The 20,024-nt window shown below is 35.7% G+C and overlaps 1 protein-coding gene across 3 annotated transcripts in view; it reads left to right on the top strand.

Moving 5' to 3' along the window:
- The window catches only part of MARCHF1 (membrane associated ring-CH-type finger 1), a 797,228-nt gene that overhangs the window by 508,844 nt on the left and 268,360 nt on the right, over positions 1–20,024 (top strand). For all 3 annotated transcript variants that reach the window (XM_072773820.1, XM_072773822.1, XM_072773821.1), the window contains exon 3: positions 6,228–6,376. In XM_072773820.1, the coding sequence (XP_072629921.1) occupies positions 6,266–6,376 (111 nt within the window). In that variant the 5' untranslated portion in view covers positions 6,228–6,265. The remainder of the gene's footprint in view (positions 1–6,227; positions 6,377–20,024) is intronic.

The raw sequence follows: 20,024 nt of genomic DNA, 5'->3' as shown, positions 1-20,024 counted from the left end.
TGCAGATTTTGTATAACATAGATAAGAATTTTCAATAAAATCTCAAGCAATTGAATGGTTGAACATTAATAACTTGGTGCTCATTCAAGCAATTATTTTCAAGCTCCCCTCACCATTTCCCTGTACCTCAAATGAATGATTCACCTAAATTGATGGTCTTATTAAGAAATCCATTCCACTGAATATCTAAAACTTAATTATATGCAAGATTTTTACTGAGGTATAATTGACATATAATATTGTATTAGTTTCAGGTATAAGACAGAATGATTTGATATTTGCTCATAATATGAAATGATCATGTCTACTTTCCCCTGTCATCATATAAAGTTACATAGTATGCAAACAATGTTATTGAGTATATTCGCCATGCTGTACATTATATCTCCATTACTTATTTATTTTATTTGGAAACTTGTACCTTCTGACTTCTTTTTGTCCACCCCTCAGCCCTCCTCCCTCCCAGCTGACTGTCCAGTCTGTCCTCTACATTTATGAGCTTCGTTTTGAAAATTTGTTCATTTGTTCTTTAGATTTCACATTTAAATGAATTCACACAGTATTTGTTTTTGACTTATTTCATTTAGCATAATACCTTCATGGTCCATCTATGTTGTCACAGATGGCAAAATTTCATTTTTTTATGTCTGAGTACTATTGCGCTGTGCATATATCTTCTTTATCTGTTCATCTGTTGATGGACACTTTGGTCATTTCCATATCTTGGCTAACGTGAATAATGCTTCTGTGAGCATCGAGGTGCATCTATCTTTTCAAGTCAGTGTTTTCATTTTCCTAAGATAAATACTCAAAGCAGAATTGTTTGATCATGCGGTAGTTCTATTTTAACTTTTTAAGGAACTGCCGTTCTGTTTTCATAGTGGCTGCATCAGTTTACTTTGCTTTCAACAGTGTACAAAGGTTCCCATTTCTCCACGTCCTCACCAATACTTGTTATTTCTTGTCTTTTTGATAATAGCCATTTAGACAGCTGTGAGGTGATATCTTGTTGTAATTTTTATTTGCATTTCCCTGATGATTCATGATGTTGAGCATGTTTTCATGTGCCAGTTGGCCATCTGTATGTTTTCTTGGAAGAAAAGTCTATTCAGATCCTCGGCTTATTTTTTAAACATTTTGTTGTTGGTGGTGGTGAGTTATATGAATTCTTTATAAATTTTGGATATTAACCCCTGATGGTGTATATGATTTGCAAATATCTTCTTCTATTCAGTAGATTGCCTTTTTATTTTGGTGATGGTTTCCTTCATGGTGCAGCTTTTGATTTTGATTTTTAAAAATATATATATTTTTGCTTTTGCTCCCGTTGACTTTGAAGTCAGATTCAGAAATATATTGCCAAAAGTGATGTCATGAGTTTATTGCCTATGTTTTCTTCTAAGAGTTCTATGGTTTCGGGTCTTACATTCAATCCTTTAATCTATTTTGAGTTAATTTTTGTGTATGGTATAAGACAGTGATCCTGTTTCCTTCTTTTATGTGTCGCTGTCAGTTTTATCATCACCATTTATTGTACGGACTGTCCTTTCTCCATTGTGTATTCTTGTCCTGTTTGTCATAAATTAATTGAATATATATTCGTGGGCTTACTTTTAGGTTCTTTATTCTGTTCCATTGATTTGTGTATCTGTTTTTATGTCAATACCAGGCTGTTTGATTACTGTAGCTTTGTAATAAAGTTTGAAAACAAGGAGCATGTTGCCTCTAACTTTATTCTTCTTTCTCAAAATAGCTTTGGTTATTTGGGCTCTTTTGTGGTTGCATACAAATTTGAGTGTTATTTGTTCTATTTCTGTTCTAACTGCATTGAAAAATACCATTAGAATTTTGATAGAGACAACATTGAATCTATAGATTTCTTCTAGTAATGTAGACATTTTAACAATATTAATTCTTCCAGTCCATGAACATGGAATTTCTTTCCATTTATTTGTGTTTTCTTTGGTTTCTTTCATCAATATCTCATAGTTTTCAGTGGACAGATTTTTTTACCTCCTTGGTTAAATGTATTCCTAGGTCATATTGTATTCTTTTTGATGCAGTTGTAATTGAGGTAGTTGTCCTAATTTCTCTTTTTTGTAGTTTAAGTGGGTTTTCTATATAAAAAATCATCTCAGTCACAAATAGTGACAGTTTTACTTTTTTCTTTCAAATTTGGATATCTTTTATTTCTTTTTCTTACCTAATTTCTCTGGCTAGGATTTGCAATACTATGTTGAATAAAAGTGGTAGGAGTGGGCATCCTTGTCCTGCTCCTTTTCATAGAAGAAAAGCTAAAAACTTTTCACTATTGAGTACGATGTTAGCTATGGGCTTGTCATAGATAGCCTTTATTATGTTGAGCCATATATCCTCTATACCTGTTTTATTGAGAGTTTTATCAAACATGGATATTGAATTTTCCCAAATGCTGTTTCTGCATCTATTAAGACAATCATATATGATTTTCATCCTTCATTTTGTTAATCTGGTACATCATATTGATTGATTTGTAGATGTCAAACCATCCCTGCATCCCTGGATAAATCCTACTTGATCATGGTGTATGATCTTGTTAATGTATTGCTGAATTTGATTTGCTAATATTATGTTGCGAATTTTTGCATCTATGTCCATCAGGGATATCAGTCTATCATTGCGTGTGGAGTGTGTGTATGGGGGGTGTGATGTTCTCCTCTAGTTTTGGTAGCAGGATAATGCTGGCCTTGTAATACGAGTTTAGAAGGATTCCCTTCTCTTCAGTTGTTTAGGAAAGTTTGAGAAGGATAAGTATTAAAATCTTTGACTGTTTGGTAGAATTTACCAGTGAGACCATCTGGACTGTTTTTGAGGGGAGGTTTTTAATTTAATATGAATTGTTCTATTCAGATTTTCTATTTCTTTATGATTTACTTTTAGAAGATTGTATGTTTCTAGGACTATGTCCATTTCCTCCAGGTTATCCAATTTGTTGGCATATAATTTTTCATAGTAGTCTCTTATGGCCCTTTGCATTTCTTCAAGGTCAGTTGTATCTTCTCTTTCATTTCTGATTTTATTTATATGAGCCCCCTTTTTTTTCTTAATTAATCTAGCTGAAGTTTATCAATTTTGTTTTTCTTTCTAAATAACCAGCTCTCAGTCTCATTGATCTTTTCTGTTGTCTTATTAGTCTTTATTTCATTTATTTCTGCTCTAGTTTTTGTTATTTCCTTCATTCTGCTAAATTTGGGCATCATTTGTTCCCCTTTATCTCATTACTTTAGGTGTAAAGTTAGATTGTTTATTTAAAGATGTTCATGTTTCTTGAGGTCGGCCTGAACTTTCCTCTTAGAACTATTTGTGCTGCAACCCATAGACTTTTTTATTTTCATTCATCTCAAGGTATTTTTTAATTGTTTCTATGACTCCTATAATGCAGATCTTATTCTGCTTAATGTTATCCCATAGGTCCTTTAGCTGTCTTTACTTTTCTTATTCTGCTTAATGTTGTCCCATGTCCTTTAGCTGTATTTACTTTTTTAACTTTTTTTGTTTTTTGTTTTTATGCTGTGTTTGGGTGAATTCTACTGCCTTTGTCTTCCAGGTCGCTGATCTTCTTTTCTGCATCAGCTATTCCACTATTGATCCCCTCTAGTATATTTTTAAGTTCAGTTATTATATTCTTCAGGTCTGCTTGGTACTTCTGCTTGGCACTCTCATATTTTTTTTTATCTACTTGTTGAATTTCTTTTTCCTCTCATCCATTCTTCTCTTGAGATTGGTGAGTATCTTTATGACCATTACTTTGCAGTCTTTATCAAGGAAATTACTTATCTCCATTTCATTAATTTTTGTTCCTGGAGTTTTATCTTGTTCTTTCATTTGGAACTTATTCTTCTGTTTTCTCACTTTGCTTGACTTCTCTTTCTGTGTATCAGGCAAAACAGCTATCTCTGTCTTGAAGAAGTGGTCACAGAAAGATGGCAAGTATTTCAGTGCCTGGGGTTGAGACCCTTCCCTGAACTCCCTTTGATTGTTTCAATCCCATGGAGCCCAGAAAGTTTCTGTGGCCACCAGAACCAGGTTCAACTGACATTCTCTGAGAGGACTGCATGCACCTGTTGCCTTCAGTGAGGCATGGAGGAGCCTGCCTTTTGGGTTTAGCAAGGTGGTGCTGCGAGGATGCACCAAGCTGGAGTATGCCCACCTCCTGGGTTTAGTAGGTCAGGGTTGAGATTCAGTGCAAGTAGTGATGACAAGGTAGAGGGAGAGCACAAAAACGACACCCACCAGCACCTTTCTTCCTAGAGAGAGTTCCAATAGGCCCCTGACACTCTAGAGATGCTTTAAAAGTAGGCAGTGGATCTTTTTCATATATTGTTAACCATTTTTTAACCTGTTGCTTTTGTGTTGGTTCATTTGGTTCATTTGCTGGGTCCCAGGGCAAATGAACCTGTACAAACACTTTAAATTAGAAGTCTCAGTTTCTGATAGCCCTTTAGGTTTCCTAGATATAAGACTCTCTGGTTTTCAAAGACAGACTTTTAGAGGCTTGTACCTCTGCTGCAAGTCCTAAGAGTTGGGAGCCTGATGTGAGGCTTGTGCCCTTGATTCTCAGGGATATTCTTTTTATTTGTGGGTCTCTACACTGGGAGCAGAGTTTTTGACAAGACCATATCTCTGCATCTCCTACCCATCTCAGTGTGTCCTTTTTATCCTTTGTTTTGGAGGAGCTGCTTAGCGGGTTTTCACATTTTTTTCAGAGAGAATTTTCTTTTTTCTTCCTTCTTTCTTTCTTCTTTCTTTCTTTCTTTCTCTTTTTCTTTCTTTCTTTCTTTCTTTCTTTCTTTCTTTCTTTCTTTCTTTCTTTCTTCTTTTTCTTTCTTTTCTGTCTTGCTTTCTTCCTTTCCTTTCTTTCCTTTCTTTGTGAGAGACACAGAGAGAGAGGCAGAGACACAAGCAGAGAGAGAAGCAGACTCCATGCAGGGAGCCCGATGTGGCACTCAATCCTGGGACTCCAGGATCATGCCCTGGGCTGAAGGCAGGTGCCCAATCTCTGAGCCACTCAGGCATCCCCAGAGAGAATTTTCTATATGTAACTGTAGATTTGGTGTGTCCATGGGAGGATGTAAGTTCAGGCTATTCCTATGTTTCCATCTTGAACTGCTCCTCTAAAGTGTTTTTTTATATAAATTATCTATTTACATTGTTCAGATCCATTTAACTTGAGTATTTTGTCATTTAGAGTAATAACTCATCAATCCGTTAGTGCAACCTTTCTTTATGTTACTTTTCTTAGTGCTATGAAATGTGCTATTTTGAATCTCTGAAATGTTATAAACCACCAGATTGCTAATTGCTTTGGATACTGTGAAAAATAATTACTACACATTATTTTTGATATTTAATTGACAGTGTAATGCATTTAACTAAAGACCTGCAATAAACTATTTCTAATTACTGAGTGTGGTGGAGTGGAAAAGTAGGCTGTAAAACTTTACAAGGGAAACAATGTTTCCTCCATTACATTAAAAAGTCATTGTTGATAATACTTTTCCACAGACAAAAAACAAAAACTTCCCCAAATGGAAAATTCTGGAAAGCTACAAAGATTTATAGAATACTTTTACTTGGAATTCAGTGGGGAAAATTTTTAAATTATTATTTTTGAATAGACTGTGCTGGTGATGGGGTGATGGATGTCATGCCATGCCTGCACTACAATTTCTCCCTCTTCAGTTGGCAGAACTTTATGAAGGAGATAATCATGCCACTGCCAGAATGAGTAATCTTTATCATTGACCAGTGTTCAATTTATTTTGCATCTGTAGGGCATTCAGCTGAAAAGCTCTACCTAATTTTAGATGTCATTGAAATATGTAGATATAGGAGGAACTGGAATTGTTTTTAGCTCCCAAGGTAAGAACTCCTGTTATAAACTGCTTCTTAAAAATAACATTTAGAACCAGATGTAAGGAATTCCCACAGTCTAGAAGTGCTACAAATTGGAGTGTAAAGAATGTTAGGCTCTTTGAATAGATATGTTCTGTTTTCATTGCCTTATATTTGGGATATTATTAATAATCAAAATACTCTTTTTTTTTCCTTACCATAATCTCTGGTTAAAATATGATGTTTCCATTGGTACGTCTTTAAATTGCTTATTTAATTTCAATTATGTACATTTTCCAAAAACAGACAACTAAAATAAGTGAACTGTTTCAGGGAATGTAAATTATTTTCAGAATTTCAGAAATTGAAAAGGGATAAGAGGAAGGAGAAAATGCTGGGCTGGTGTGAAGCGATAGCCCGTAACCCTCACAGAATCCCAAACAACACGCGAACACCCGAGATCTCAGGGGATTTGGCTGATGCCTCACAAACCTCCACGTTGGTGAGTGAAAAGTTATTTTTTCCTCAAAATGGCTTGTATGTAAATTGAATGATGCAGAAATCTGGAAAGGGATAACTTTTAAAGTAAACATTATTCTTGTTTACAATAACATTTGCATTAGCATTATATTGTTCATATAGATTCAGTGTAATTTATATTAATAAAAATATCTAATGTCATATACTATTAGAGCTTAATTCAGATTAAACAAGAGTTTCTTTTTCCTTGTATTTCTTTTGACCTTGCCCTTTCGTTATGTTAGTGACCTTAAAGAGTTAAAGTTTGTATCTTGCATTCTACACTGTGTAATGGAATCAGTAGAGGAAAATGAGTACAATTATCCAAAAATAATGAAAAATCAGAATCATGCCCTCTGTGTTTTCCCATATATGTTCTAAAAATGTCTGAAAAGAGGATTAAAATTATAAATTTTATGCAAAACTCTGAATTAAATAATTGCAAAAATAATTTGAAGACTGAATCAATATTTTACTTTTTCTTGTTTTGTTTTCTGCTTTAAGTTCAACTACCCAGCTGTAACTATCCATTGTTTCCCAGTGACTAGGAAAAGAGAACTCAATACCAAAGGAATTTTCTGCATTCTTTGTTTAGATTTGGTTGCAACATTCTTCATTTTTATGTAAAGTAGAAAAATTGTATTCAGTCTCTAAGTTTTAAATTGACATGTTAGATATATTTTAATTATTGTTTTGCCATTTTATATGAACACAAGTGTTTTCATTAGCCTGATTTATTAGTTGATGAATGTATAATTAAATATGAGCAAAGATTTTAGGTTTTTTTTTACTTAGAGTTATTTGATAAGTTCCATTATTTTATTTTATATTATTTTCCTATTTTTATTTTTTTTTTAAGATTTTACTTATTTATTAATGAGACACACAGAGAGAGAGGCAGAGACATAGGCAGAGGGAGAAACAGGCTCCCCACAGGGAGTCCAGTGCAGGACTCAATCCTGGGACTCAGGGATCATGCCCTGAGCCGAGGGCAGACGCTCAACCACTAAGCTACTCAGGCGTCCCAATAAGTTCCATTATTTTAAATAGAAATAATAATCCTGAGCAAATATTATCGAGTGAATATCAAGAGAAACCACCTGAGGGAATAGCCATTAGTCAACAAAGCATAGAAGGGGGAATTTTGCTTAAATTCCATCATCTTAGGTTGTGAGGAAAGGGCTGGGGGTATGAAAAAAATACATGTAATGTAGTGATATAGTCAAAGTTCTGAGGAATAGATTTTTAAAATTATCATCTGCCTTGTTTCATCTCAAACATGATCTTTAGTAAAATTTTTTTCAATAAAACTGCTTGGCATAAGTTAACACCATTTAAAAATATGTTACACAATAGTTATATATAAAGCTGGACTTTGTCAAGTATCATGTGAAGGCTAAAAATTTTAAAACAGAAAAATTCTTTTGTGCTTTTATTAGAATGACTTTAGTGCTTAATTTATATTTCATAGAACCATAGACCAAAACCATAAAAATTCTTGAGTAAACATTGGCCTTGCTTTCTCCTATAATTGGGTAACCTAATATTAGTTTAATTTACCAGATGTGGACTGTGGCCCAGAAAAAATTAATTGAATTTCCCAGTGTCACTTAGCTAGTAAATGATAAAAAGATTGCTGGAAGCCAGGATTCTCAGGGCAAGGCTTTTTTGTACTACACCATGCTGCCTCACTTTCTTGATGACATTTCCTTCCCATCCAGATACTTTTAGTAGAAGGAAAAGTCAGGAAGTTACCAATTTCATAAATCCAGTAATTAATATTTTAAAATCTGATGCTGTCTTGAATGGATAACTTCTAGCCACTGAAACATAATTTCACCATCTGTTTCTTAACAAAGAAAAATAAAATATGACTTTCTTATGTCATAGCCAGTGTGTCTTAGGCAGCTCTCCTTCACTGTCAAATGATGATTCAAAGATACATGAATCCTCCTGCCATCTTTTAATGCTCCTTCTTAAGGACATGGCTTCTTAGGTGCCTGAGGAAAAAGGAGAGACTATGGGAGTCATTGTGCATATGCTATTATGGAGCAGCCTCGAATGTGTGCATACTCCTCCACTGACTAAACCTATCTCATGGCCCCATCTGAACTGCAGTGGAGGCTGGTAATATGCTAGGAAGCCATATGACCAAAGAAGAGCAGATGGAATTAGGGGGCGCCCAGTCCATCTCTTCCTTAGACCTCTCTCTGGTTGCCAAATATTCAAGTCATGTTTGCACTCCCTCATGAAAAAGAGTTATTACGTTAAAAGAGAAATAACACAAGTATTTCAGTCACTGGGTTCAGTTCAAGCCCATGAGCACTGATTATTTATTGTCCTCATCAAGTGGTGATGATGGTGAATCACCTATGAATAAATTATCTGTATTTTGCAACCAACTCCCAACATACATATATACCAACATATAGGAAAGGAGTGGGAAAAGGGAAATCACAATAATACTCATGCTTGGAAAAAGAATCGGGTACACATATGGAAATCAGAGGTGAAATCATACTAGACAGACATTTTAAAGTCTCCCTAACCTAGAGGTCAGGGAGGATCCTTGAATAGGCTTTGACCCTGATCCCTGGAAGATCGTCTTTGTTTGTGGCCTCTCTGGCCTCTGGACGAGCTCTTTGGGAAGTTCTTCATTTCCTTTTATTCTCCTTGTCAACTTTTAAATTGCCTGTTAAGGGTTGTATAGCTTTAAAATATTTTTCCTATTTTGGGAAAATTATGAGACTGAATTGTTTTAAATCTTAAATGTTTTAAGGTTCATATTTCTGGGATCATGGTATTTCAGTACTACAATTTTCAGAAATCTTCAAAGGGTTCTGGTCTATTTGCTTCCTGATAGTCCATGTGCCTAAGAAAGCTCTTTCTTGGATGCCCTTGACTTTCTCTTCTCATGTCTCTGTCTCAAGATGACAGTATCTTGAAAATTAGGCTGGAGGACTGCATCCTTGACCTGATCTTTGTACAGAGATACTTTGTTCAACTGAGAAGTTTTACTCAGTGTCAGCTCTAAATCTTATATTTGTCTTGAACTACTTCATACAATTGTAAATTTTCACTGCATCTTTGTTACTCAACACTTGCATCAATGTCGTATCCCATCATCTGGGGTTTAGAAGAAGCCAGATGTTTTGTCCAGTGAGCCCCCAAACTTCCATAGTCTCCTTATACCCAGTCAGAACTGCTTTCATACTCGTTCATGAGCTTCTTTGAACACTTTGCTGAATGTAGCTAATAGTTATTAACATACATTATTAATTTTTGTTTTCCCATCTATTTTGACTATTGCCAGCCCAGCAGGTCCACTGTCTGACTCTCAAGTTAATCCAAACAGCAGTTTTGCCAAGAGCTTTGCCAAAACATCAGCTAGATGGCATTCTACCTTTGAAATTGGTTTCCTTGCCACCCACTGCCCCACCACTAAGCAAATGACAAATATTTTAGATTTTTGTTGTGGTCGCATAGGCTTTGATCACAAATTTCTATATTTAGGTAGTTATAAAAGTTGAGGTACAGTAAGGAAAACAGTAAACAGTGATTCTAACAAAGAATGTAATATGAACATTTATTCAATTGGCTCTTGGAGGACTGAAAAAGTTCTTTTTTAAAAAAAATGTGTGTGTTTAGTAACTGTAAGAAGTGACAACCACCCATACGGCGAGGTGACACTGGGAGGAAGCAGGAGTTTTTTGAACCTAAAAGGCTGAAGGAGAAGCTCCTCAGAGTTTAAGGAGAGATGCTTCTCAGCTGTTGTGGGAAACTTGAGTTCAGGGGAGGACCCTAAGGATCTTCGATCTAGACCCTGAAGGAGAAGCTCCTCTCAATCCTTACATATTTAAGTGGGAGGAAGAAGGGATGGTACACTAAGAATAGTTATGAGAGTGTGAAAAAAAAAAAAAACTTAGGAAATGGACCTGCCTTTCACTGCTGACTTAAAAAAATCATGGCTGCGATGACACTAGCAGAAACAGGGTAAGCAAGAAGCAGCTAATCCTTGCTCTGTCCCTGTCTTCTAGTTTCCATTAGCACTAGTATTGGCAGAAGCTGACCAAGAGGTCAGTGTCAAAGGAGAAATCTGGTTTGAAGGCCTGTAGCTCCAGCATCTTGAAATGGAATATAGAACTGATTTAGAGCTGAGTAATATCAGCCTAGTAATTGGTATAAAAAACTATGAGTAGGAGCTTGAACAAATAAACTCAGAAATTTCAAAGGCTTAGCCTGATTGAGCTTTGCTTTTGCTCATGACTCACTCATTTGACTCTCCATCAATGAATGCGTAGATCCCTGCTCCTTCCATCTCTTGGGACTACTGTCTTAAACAAAGGACGTCTGAGTTTAGCAGATGAAATAAGGGAAAGAAAATGAGTGGATGACCATGGAGCTATCTGGTTAAGTTTGAAAGTGATATGCATCACTTCCGCCCTGATGCCCTTGGCTGGAAACCAATGACATACCCCAGGGTATCTGTCAGAATGATGAGAAATATGGTCTTCCTATATGACTAGAATAAGGAAATTGAAAGCATTCAGCCAGCATCTACCACAAATGCATTCCTTTGAGAGGAAGCAGGTTTGTCCTATATTTCCATTTTGCATATACCCATACTTTAATTACTCCTCTGCTGTCATCCAGGGCATTTGAGGCTTTCCCGTACAAATCATACTCTATCTAAAGATGACGGTGGAGATGAGGAGGAGGAAAAGGGAGAAGGTGATTATTAAATGCCAGGAGTTTCCTAAGTATTTCACACCTATTCTCATTTTTAATACTCACAAGAATCTGATGAGGTAGGTATAATCATTATCCCTGTTTTGTTTTGTTTTGTTTTTTTAAAGATTTTACTTATTTATTCATGAGAGACACAGAAAGAGAAGCATACAGAGGCAGAGGGAGAAGCAGGCTCCGTGCAGGGAGCCCGATGCAGGACTCCATCCAAGGACCTTGGGATCATGTCCTGGGCCGAAGGCAGGCGCTAGGCCACTGAGCCACCCAGGTGTCCCATTATCCCTGTTTTGGAAAGGAAACTGGATAAGTTGGATAAGGAAACTGAAGCATGGAAAAATGTTAAAACCTGCCCAAAGCAACCCAGGTAATATTGATGAGGCTGGGATTCCAGCAATCCAAACAGTCTTAATCTGGAGGGCCCCTCTGCCGTGTCTCCTCAGGTTGGGGGGAAAACAGTCATTATTTGAATTGTATGCATTTGGCTAAACACAGATTGTGAATGAGATAATAATATATGATAGTGGGGCATAAAGACAAAAGGGCCTTTCCTTAATCTCATGATTACATGTGACTGTTAAGATTATTCTCTACTCTGCACTGACTGACATATAAATATGGCCAATTTTATAGTCATTTTCATCACTCTCATCACTAATTGACCTAATTGAAAAGAATAATTTTGTTTTGTTTTGTTTTTTATTTATTTGAGAGAGAAAGAGACAGAGAGAGGGTGCAGGAGCCAGGAGGGAGGAACAAAGGGAGAGGGAAAAGCAGATTCCTCACTGAGCAGGGAGCCCTACATGGGGCTCAATCCCAGGACCCTCGAGATCATGACCTGAGCCAAAAGCAGAAGCTTAACCAACTTAGCCACCCAGGTGCCCCAGAATAGGGTTGTTTGTTTGATTTTTTTTTAAATCTATAAGGTAATTCAGACTACCTGCTTTTTAAATTCAGAAAATATTTATTTAGCTTAAATAAATTTCAAATTGAATAAAACCATCAAGAGATTTGAGAGATTATAGTTATTAAGCAACCATCTCTTCTCTACTGCACCCAAAGGGGTGAGAGAGCCCCTTGTAGGACAGCTAGGGAAGAAATCTCTCTTTTAAATTTATTGTAACATGGTTCACATGTTAGAAATAAAAACAAAATGCCCTAAACTGACTGTATCCTTAAGCAATATCCTGAATGAAATCAGAGTTTTGATATTATATTTAAAGTGAGAGTGAAGGAGATAATGATCAGAAATTAAAAGGGGAACAGATTTATGAGTTAAAAATATCCATAGAAGACAAAATGGGGAGATCAAAAATGTCTTTTTTTAGGTAGGCAACAATGACTCCAAAGAAAATCACTTTCCTATAATCAATGATGAATCTTTGAGGCTATAAATAGGTATTCATTAGGTAGAGAAGAAGAACAGTGTCACTTGATGTGTTTGATGAGGTAATTTGCCACTTCCAACCATGTAGTCATCAGCTTAGGGCACATTGCGCATCCTTCTATGTACATGGTCCAGGATGAAGTGCTTACAACTCTAGAATTAAGAGGGAAGCCTAGATAAGAAAGCATTCAAGGATTTAATATCTGTATGTTATACATTTATAAACCTGTATAATTTTCAAAGCAGTCTTTATGTCCATCGTTTCATTATAGCTCACAACCATACTGAGATGAATACAATACAAATTTAATTATTCAGATATAGGGATCCCTGGGTGGCGCAGCGGTTTGGCGCCTGCCTTTGGCCCAGGGCGCGATCCTGGAAACCCGGGATCGAATCCCACATCGGGCTCCCGGTGCTTGGAGCCTGCTTCTCCCTTTGCCTGTGTCTCTGCCTCTCTCTCTCTCTCTCTCTCTGTGACTATCATAAATAATAAATAAAAGAAAAAAAATAAAAAAAATAATTATTCAGATATATAATGATATGGAGCTGTTCTTAAGAGTCTTGATTCACTTCAATTCGTAAGGCCACAAGTCTTCTAGTTTCTAGGTTATTTATATACCATACCCATTATGAGAAGTTGATACTGTTGTTTGCATTATACAAGTGAAAATATCCTAACTCAGAAAGGTCAAATAATCTGAGTAGCAGGCAAGAAGGGAGAAATGGTAAGTCTGATTTCTTCTGATATTTTTTTAGGTTTTATTTATTTACTCATGAGAGACACACAGAGAGAGGCAGAGGCACAGGCAGAGGGAGAAGCAGGCTCCCTGTGGGGAGCCCGACATGGGACTCGATCCCAGGACCCCGGGGTCACGCCCTGGGCTAAAGGCAGACACTCAACCACTGAGCCACCCAGGCATCCCAAGAATCCCATTCTTTATCATTTGGTGAATACTGGCATCCCCTGGATATCATACAGAAAATAAATGCATAGAATTTGTATAACTTAAAATAATTAAAATGACCTCACCATTTAACTAAACAATAATATCACAAAAGCAAAATTTGATGGAAACAAAGGCAATAAGTCATTAGAGCTTCTTCTATAGACAGTTGGATATAACATTTTATTTTCCTTATTTTAAGCCAAAACTTGAAATTGAGGTGGAGTGGCTATCACTTGCTATGCATAGCCATATCCAAATATAGTAAATTGAAGTTCTTTGTGTTAAAATTAACAAAATTATTTATTTATTAAGATTTTATTTATTTATTCATGAGAGACACAGAGAGAGAGAGAGGCAGAGACTCAGGCAGAAGGAGAAGCAGGCTCCGTGCAGGGAGCCCAATGTGGGACTTGATCCCGGGACTCCGGGATCACGCCCTGGGCCAAAGGCAGGTGCTAAAGCGCTGAGCCACCCAAGGATCCCAACAAAATGTTATAAATTACTGCCTTCTACTCATAACATTCGGCAGTGAAATTGGTTAAATTGATTAGAGTGTGTTGTATTGAATCTAGTATATATTTAATCACCAAATTGGGGTGAAGAATTACATCCTTTTGATTATTGACCATAAAATTTGATCCAAGTCAACTGTTGAATCACAGATGTTAGCATATCAAACTGAGGAAGAAAGTAATCTGCTTCATAAATTAGTAATATGGGGGTGACGTGTATTATATAAGTTAAGGAGATGGGTATGTGGGCCATGTATATATTCTTCATAGATCATTTCTTTTTCTAGATCTTTCCATGGCTAGCTTCTTTGTTCAGAACTTGGTATATCTTCCTAGCAACCTTGATTAGAGTTACTCCTGGTCTCGCACCCATTTATGCCTCAGCCGTTGATTCTATGCCAGTTCTGTGTTGCTTTTTTTTTCCACAGACTCATCTTTATCTGAAAATATTCATATAAGCATGAATGCATGTTGATTTTTCTGTTTCTCTACTTTTGGATATAAGATGAAAAGGGGAGATCTGTCTTATTTACCTGTGTATCCCCGGTCTTTGGAGCATAATAGGAACTTAATAAAATTTCTAGAATGGATAAACAGCTTGAGCAGAGAGCATGAACTAAGGGAAAGCGAGTTTTGTTTGCTTATAAAGCTCTATTAAGTGTAATAGCTCATATATTAAATCTCTTCTTTTTATCACAAATGCCATACGCCTCAAGATATGGAAGAACTGATTTAAAAGATCAAACAATTCTGAGATGGTTTCTATGACCGAAAATTTTAGTTTTTGAAGCTAAAATCAAGATTGTAAAAAAAAACATTCTACTGAAATAAGATGCTACTTTCAGTAAGAAGTTAGTGTTGGAGGTAGTTTGCCCAATGCATAAGACATAGAAATGTAAATTTGTCCTTAATTTGAAAAAAATCAAAAAAAATTTTTTAAAAAAATCACACTTACTAATTAATATTTATCAGAGTCATTGTCCTCACTTTCTTCCTAACTCGGCCCATCATTCACTTTTAGTCTTACCAGGCCAGGGCAAATCACTCATCTGCCTACAGACAGTGGACTAGTATTGTCCCACAAATATTTCCTCTCCTAGAAACCAAATAAAAGGAAAATAGAAAGAGGAATTGGAGTATATTAAATTTCCCACTAAACCCACAGACTTATTTTCAACAGGCTCACCTTACTTCTCTGAGCCGGTGGACCAGTTGTTTATTGTGCAGTGGTCTTATATGCATTCTGAAATGCAGTCAGGGAAGATAGAATTTTTTCTTTTTTTTTTCTTTTTTTTTTTAGTTTTTTTCTTAAGCTCATTTTCTTTTCCCTTTTAAATCTTTCCTACTTGATCATTTATCAGTTATTGTTTTTAATCGCTATTACAAAAGTCTTTACTAAGTACTGCCAAAGGCTATAGTGAATGAAATCTAAAATTTTATTAGAATAACTGTAAAACACAAATGAGGGAAATTAAATAAAAGACATTTATGCCTTTCAAGAGCTTTGATTTTTGTAAGAAAGTCAAATCATTAAAAATATAGCCCAGTGGTTGTTATAGAAACAGATTGAATTGAAGAATGCAAAGGGGGAGATTGGTGCTTCAAACATCACACTAGGAAGAAAAATTACATTCATTGTGCAGCTTAAGGTAATGTATTAACTTTAATTGTATAGTTACTGAACAGTGTCAAAACATGATTATTCACAATAAAATAATTGATCTAAAAATGCTCCTCATATGAAGAGATCTTTTCCTGTAAGGAGTAAATCACGAGATCATGTTCATAGCTGCTTGTTATCAAAATGTGTCATGACTGTCTGTTTAATTTAGATATAAATTAAATTGTGAGCTCCTCTGAAAGATGTGGAATTCTACTATTTGTATAGTATTTAGAACACATTGATTTTCAAATATTTTAATCTGATTATGAGGACCAATGAGCAGAGTTGCGTATACCCAAATAGGACAGGCCTCAGGTGTGTATGTGAAATTGAGGCACACAGTTTTTCTCCACTCCCAAATGACACAGATGACAGGGAGGATAAGTTGACTTGATATTTGTCGAGTCAGCTTGTTTTTGCCTCAGAATAAAAATTGTACCTGGAAATAAGTGGAACGTGTCAGAGTCAGACTGAAGAACTCAGAGCTATTTCTGTGTAACAGTCTTCTTCAATCTTATTCAAAAGACAAGTAGGATCGAGGTCTTAGGTAAATTTATATCTCAAAACACAATAACTAATAGTATAATAATTTTTAAATGCCTTTTCTATGCCGGAAGAGATTAGATGTGTATCTCAAAACTTCATGGTAACTCTAAAAGTAGGTTTTGCTGTTCGCATTGCACAGATAGAGGAACTATGGTTGAGAAAGATTAGAAAAGTAGAAAAACAGGAATCCGGAGTTCTAAATGATTTCAGTCCTCTATGCTATCTTAGAGAATATTTTATTCATATAAATATTTGACAGGCAGTTATATGATATAGCATGACGATTCTTATCCTAGAATAGCTGCTTTTTAAAGATTTATTGATTTATTAGAAGAGAGAGAGCACACAAACTAGGGGAGGGTATGGAGAGGGGTATGGAGAGAGTCCCAAGCAGACTCCCACTGAATGTGGATCCTGAGGACACAGGACTTGATCTGAGGACCCTGAGACCATGACCTGAGATCATGACCTGAGGCGCAATCATGATTCAGAGGCTCAACCATCTGAGCTTCTTAGGCACCCAAATAAATTATCTTCTAATCCACCATTATAGCTATTGCGCTACCTAATGAATGAATTGTTTTGTATCCAGGGTTGTGAATTGCTGAGTTGTAGTTTGGGGCTCCAGAGCTGTTGTTACCATGGAACAAAACAAAGATAAATGAATCACAGAGGAAATCAGTGATTCAGAACAGTTCCCTCAGTGTAGGAGGTCCCTTCATTTATTCATTTAACTAGTCTCTATTGAGAGTCAGCTATGTACCGAGCGCTATGCTATGCAATAAATATATATTATTGGAGGAAAAAAAGACACCGTGCTTGATTAACCTCAAGAACCTAGTCAAGAAAAGAAGTAAATGAAGAGGTCAAGAGTAAGATACACAAAGGGTGTCAGAGAAGCCCTTAGATGGATACCTAACCCAGCTGTGGAGGTTAGCGTGTTCCCCAAAGACCCCTAAGAGTTATAAAGACTGATATAAAGAGGGTGGTGGTAAAGAGAGAAGAGGAAGGGGCATTTTGTGACGTTATATAAATGTTTAGCATGGAAAAATTAAACCTCTGTGTTCTGTTTACTTTTAAAGACATATCGTCTATTTTGTGTAGTAAGTAACTGAGAGAAATACACTTAAACTAATATCAAAGATGATAACTTTCCATAAATAGTAGAACTAAACTAAATATTTTTTGTATAATTTATCCAGCCTTAACATCCAACATGTAGTTTTAAATATTAGGCTGTAGCAGCACTTCTAGTAATTAAGTGGCCACGTGAAGGTAGGCCCCACTGAGAGAACAATGAGCCTTCCCAGTGAGCAGTGCAGAGGAGCTGTGTGTCAAAACATATTCTTTTGAGGAGGAAACATGTACCTGTAAATGTATATGGATTTGCTCACTTGGCAAAACATACAGTGGGAAAATAATACAATAAAAATTAACGTTTGTTGAATACATACTAAGGACTAGGCTCTGTTCTGGGCACCTGATAGGTTAGCAATTCATTTAATCTCCAGGACAGGCCTGTGTGAAATATATGAAACCCCCATTTTCAGGAGGAAAGAGGTAACTTGCCATGTTTGCCCTGCTACTAAACCTCATTCAAGCATCCATGCTCAGATACTCTCTTTCTTTTCTTATCTTTTCTCTTCTAAGATTTTATTTATTTATTTGTGAGAGAGAGACAAAGAGAACACAACCAGGGGGAGGGGAAGAGGGAGCAGGAGAGGGAGCAGCAGACTTCCTGCTGAGAGGGGAGCCCAGGAGCAGGACTTGATCCCAGGACCCGGAGATCAGGACCTGAGCCAAAGTCAGACACTTAACCAACTGAGCCACCCGGGTGCCCCTCTAATACACTCTTCTATGATGCAGAGAATATGCCCAGGGAAAGATAAAAACACTGACTTTATTAGAAAAACATTTGAGATTCACATTTCAATCTGAACTTGTTGCGCATTTTGTTGAATACATTATATATTACATTGCATATATTGTGTTATATTGTGTGTATTTTACATATTGTACAGATTATATACATTACATTGTATATACACACATTACGCATATTAATATATATGTGTTATTTGTAAAATATTCATAACACTTCTTTAATTTAGGTATTATATTCCCCATTTCACAGATAGGGAAACTTAGGTTTTGGCTAAATATTTGCCAAGGGGATTTATCCGGGATTAGAAATAGGTCAGTTTAGTGCATTTATATAGGAGCGCTAATCTTTTCTGAGATTTTTATTTGCATCTACTAAATGTTAAAGTGCAAATGAAGTATAGTTTAAATAGTGTTTAAAATGAATTTGGAGATGAAAAACATACTTTCTGGATTTATATTTGAAATAATTGATTGGTTGAACATCCTCTTGGATACTAGTAATTATCAGCTACATTTCTGGGGAACTGGATAAGGTTATTTAATATATTCCCTTGTGTTGGCTTAATTTGTTTCAACCATTTAGCACAATATCATCCAGTATAATGTCTGTTCAACATATGAGGCAAATCCCTTAGGTTAAAACAACCTTTTAGTTGATGGCCTGTTAAATTATTTTTATATCACCTTAGTAATTGTCAACGGTAATTATTAAGTGGAATAATTCATGAAGACAGCCTTGTGACTCCACATTAGGAAACCAGCAACTCAAATGAAGATATGGGAACTTAGCCACCTGGTTTCCATGTATGTGTTCAGTGCAGCGTACAGGAATAAAATTTAATTTAACGATCCAGTAATTCTTTAAAGATAAAAAATGAAATCGCTTTCACACTGCAGTTACCAACTTGTCAACTTTCGCAGATACATCATCACACCAACCAAATTTTATTACACTTACGATGACGAGACTGCAAACAAGAATTGGTTGTCCTGTTTTTGTGGGTTGAGTAATTTTACCCGTGGAGATGAGACAAATCAGCGCTATTCAGTGTGTATAACATTGTTGATGTTGTTACTGCCTCTTCAGTGTAAGAATAAACTTAAAAATTAGTGCAGTTATATGCATAGTGTTTTGTCAAAGCCCAAAACCACATTATTCACGATATTTTCTGAAATGTCTTAGGATTAGGTCCACTGCCACTGGCTTGTATTAATTTTTTGTATTACAGAGACGCTTAATAGTGGAAAATTGTTTAAGAAAACCTGTTCTTTTACCTAGTCTTTATGCAATGTGTTTGCTGATCTTTGTGTTACTATAATACATTGATTTTGTTACACACAAGGAGATGCAAAGATTAAAAATAAATCTGCTTCTCTATAAAAAAAATTTTTGGACTTTCTTCTACCTTCTTACATTTAACAGGGACCAAGTGATGTTTTCTTATGAGTTTAAAATTGTCTCTCTCAAATCATCTACTTTTCTTTAATACTTGATTTTCTATTCAGATGTATACTTCCCTTACAGGGTTGTGATTTACCCCTTTGTCTTCCTGAGATCCCAAAGAAGGATTATATAAATACACAAAAAAGGAATAAATCCATGACAATGAAAAGAGATCCCAACATATTTCAGAAATACAGAAAGCAGAATTTATTTCGTTTCTCTATCAATTTTGATAAGTGACATTTTTCTAGAGATATGACCATTTCATTCAAATAATATGAGATTCTCAAACTTATTAGCATAAAAGTGTTCATGTTATTTTTTAATTCCTGTAAGACCTGTAATGATGTCCTCTTTTCCTTTCTGACAGTGGTATTTTTAATTAGTCTCTTTTTATCATATTTCTTGCTAGTTATAATCATTACATTTCAAAGAACAAATTTAATACTTTGTCATTTTGTTAACATCCCTGTTGAAATATATATTAAATACTATTAAGTCT

Source organism: Canis lupus, chromosome 13, assembly GCF_048164855.1.
Source record: "Canis lupus baileyi chromosome 13, mCanLup2.hap1, whole genome shotgun sequence".
NCBI lineage: Eukaryota > Metazoa > Chordata > Mammalia > Carnivora > Canidae > Canis > Canis lupus.
Note: the sequence above shows the minus strand (reverse complement) of the source record. Positions and strands in the feature narration are given on the sequence as shown.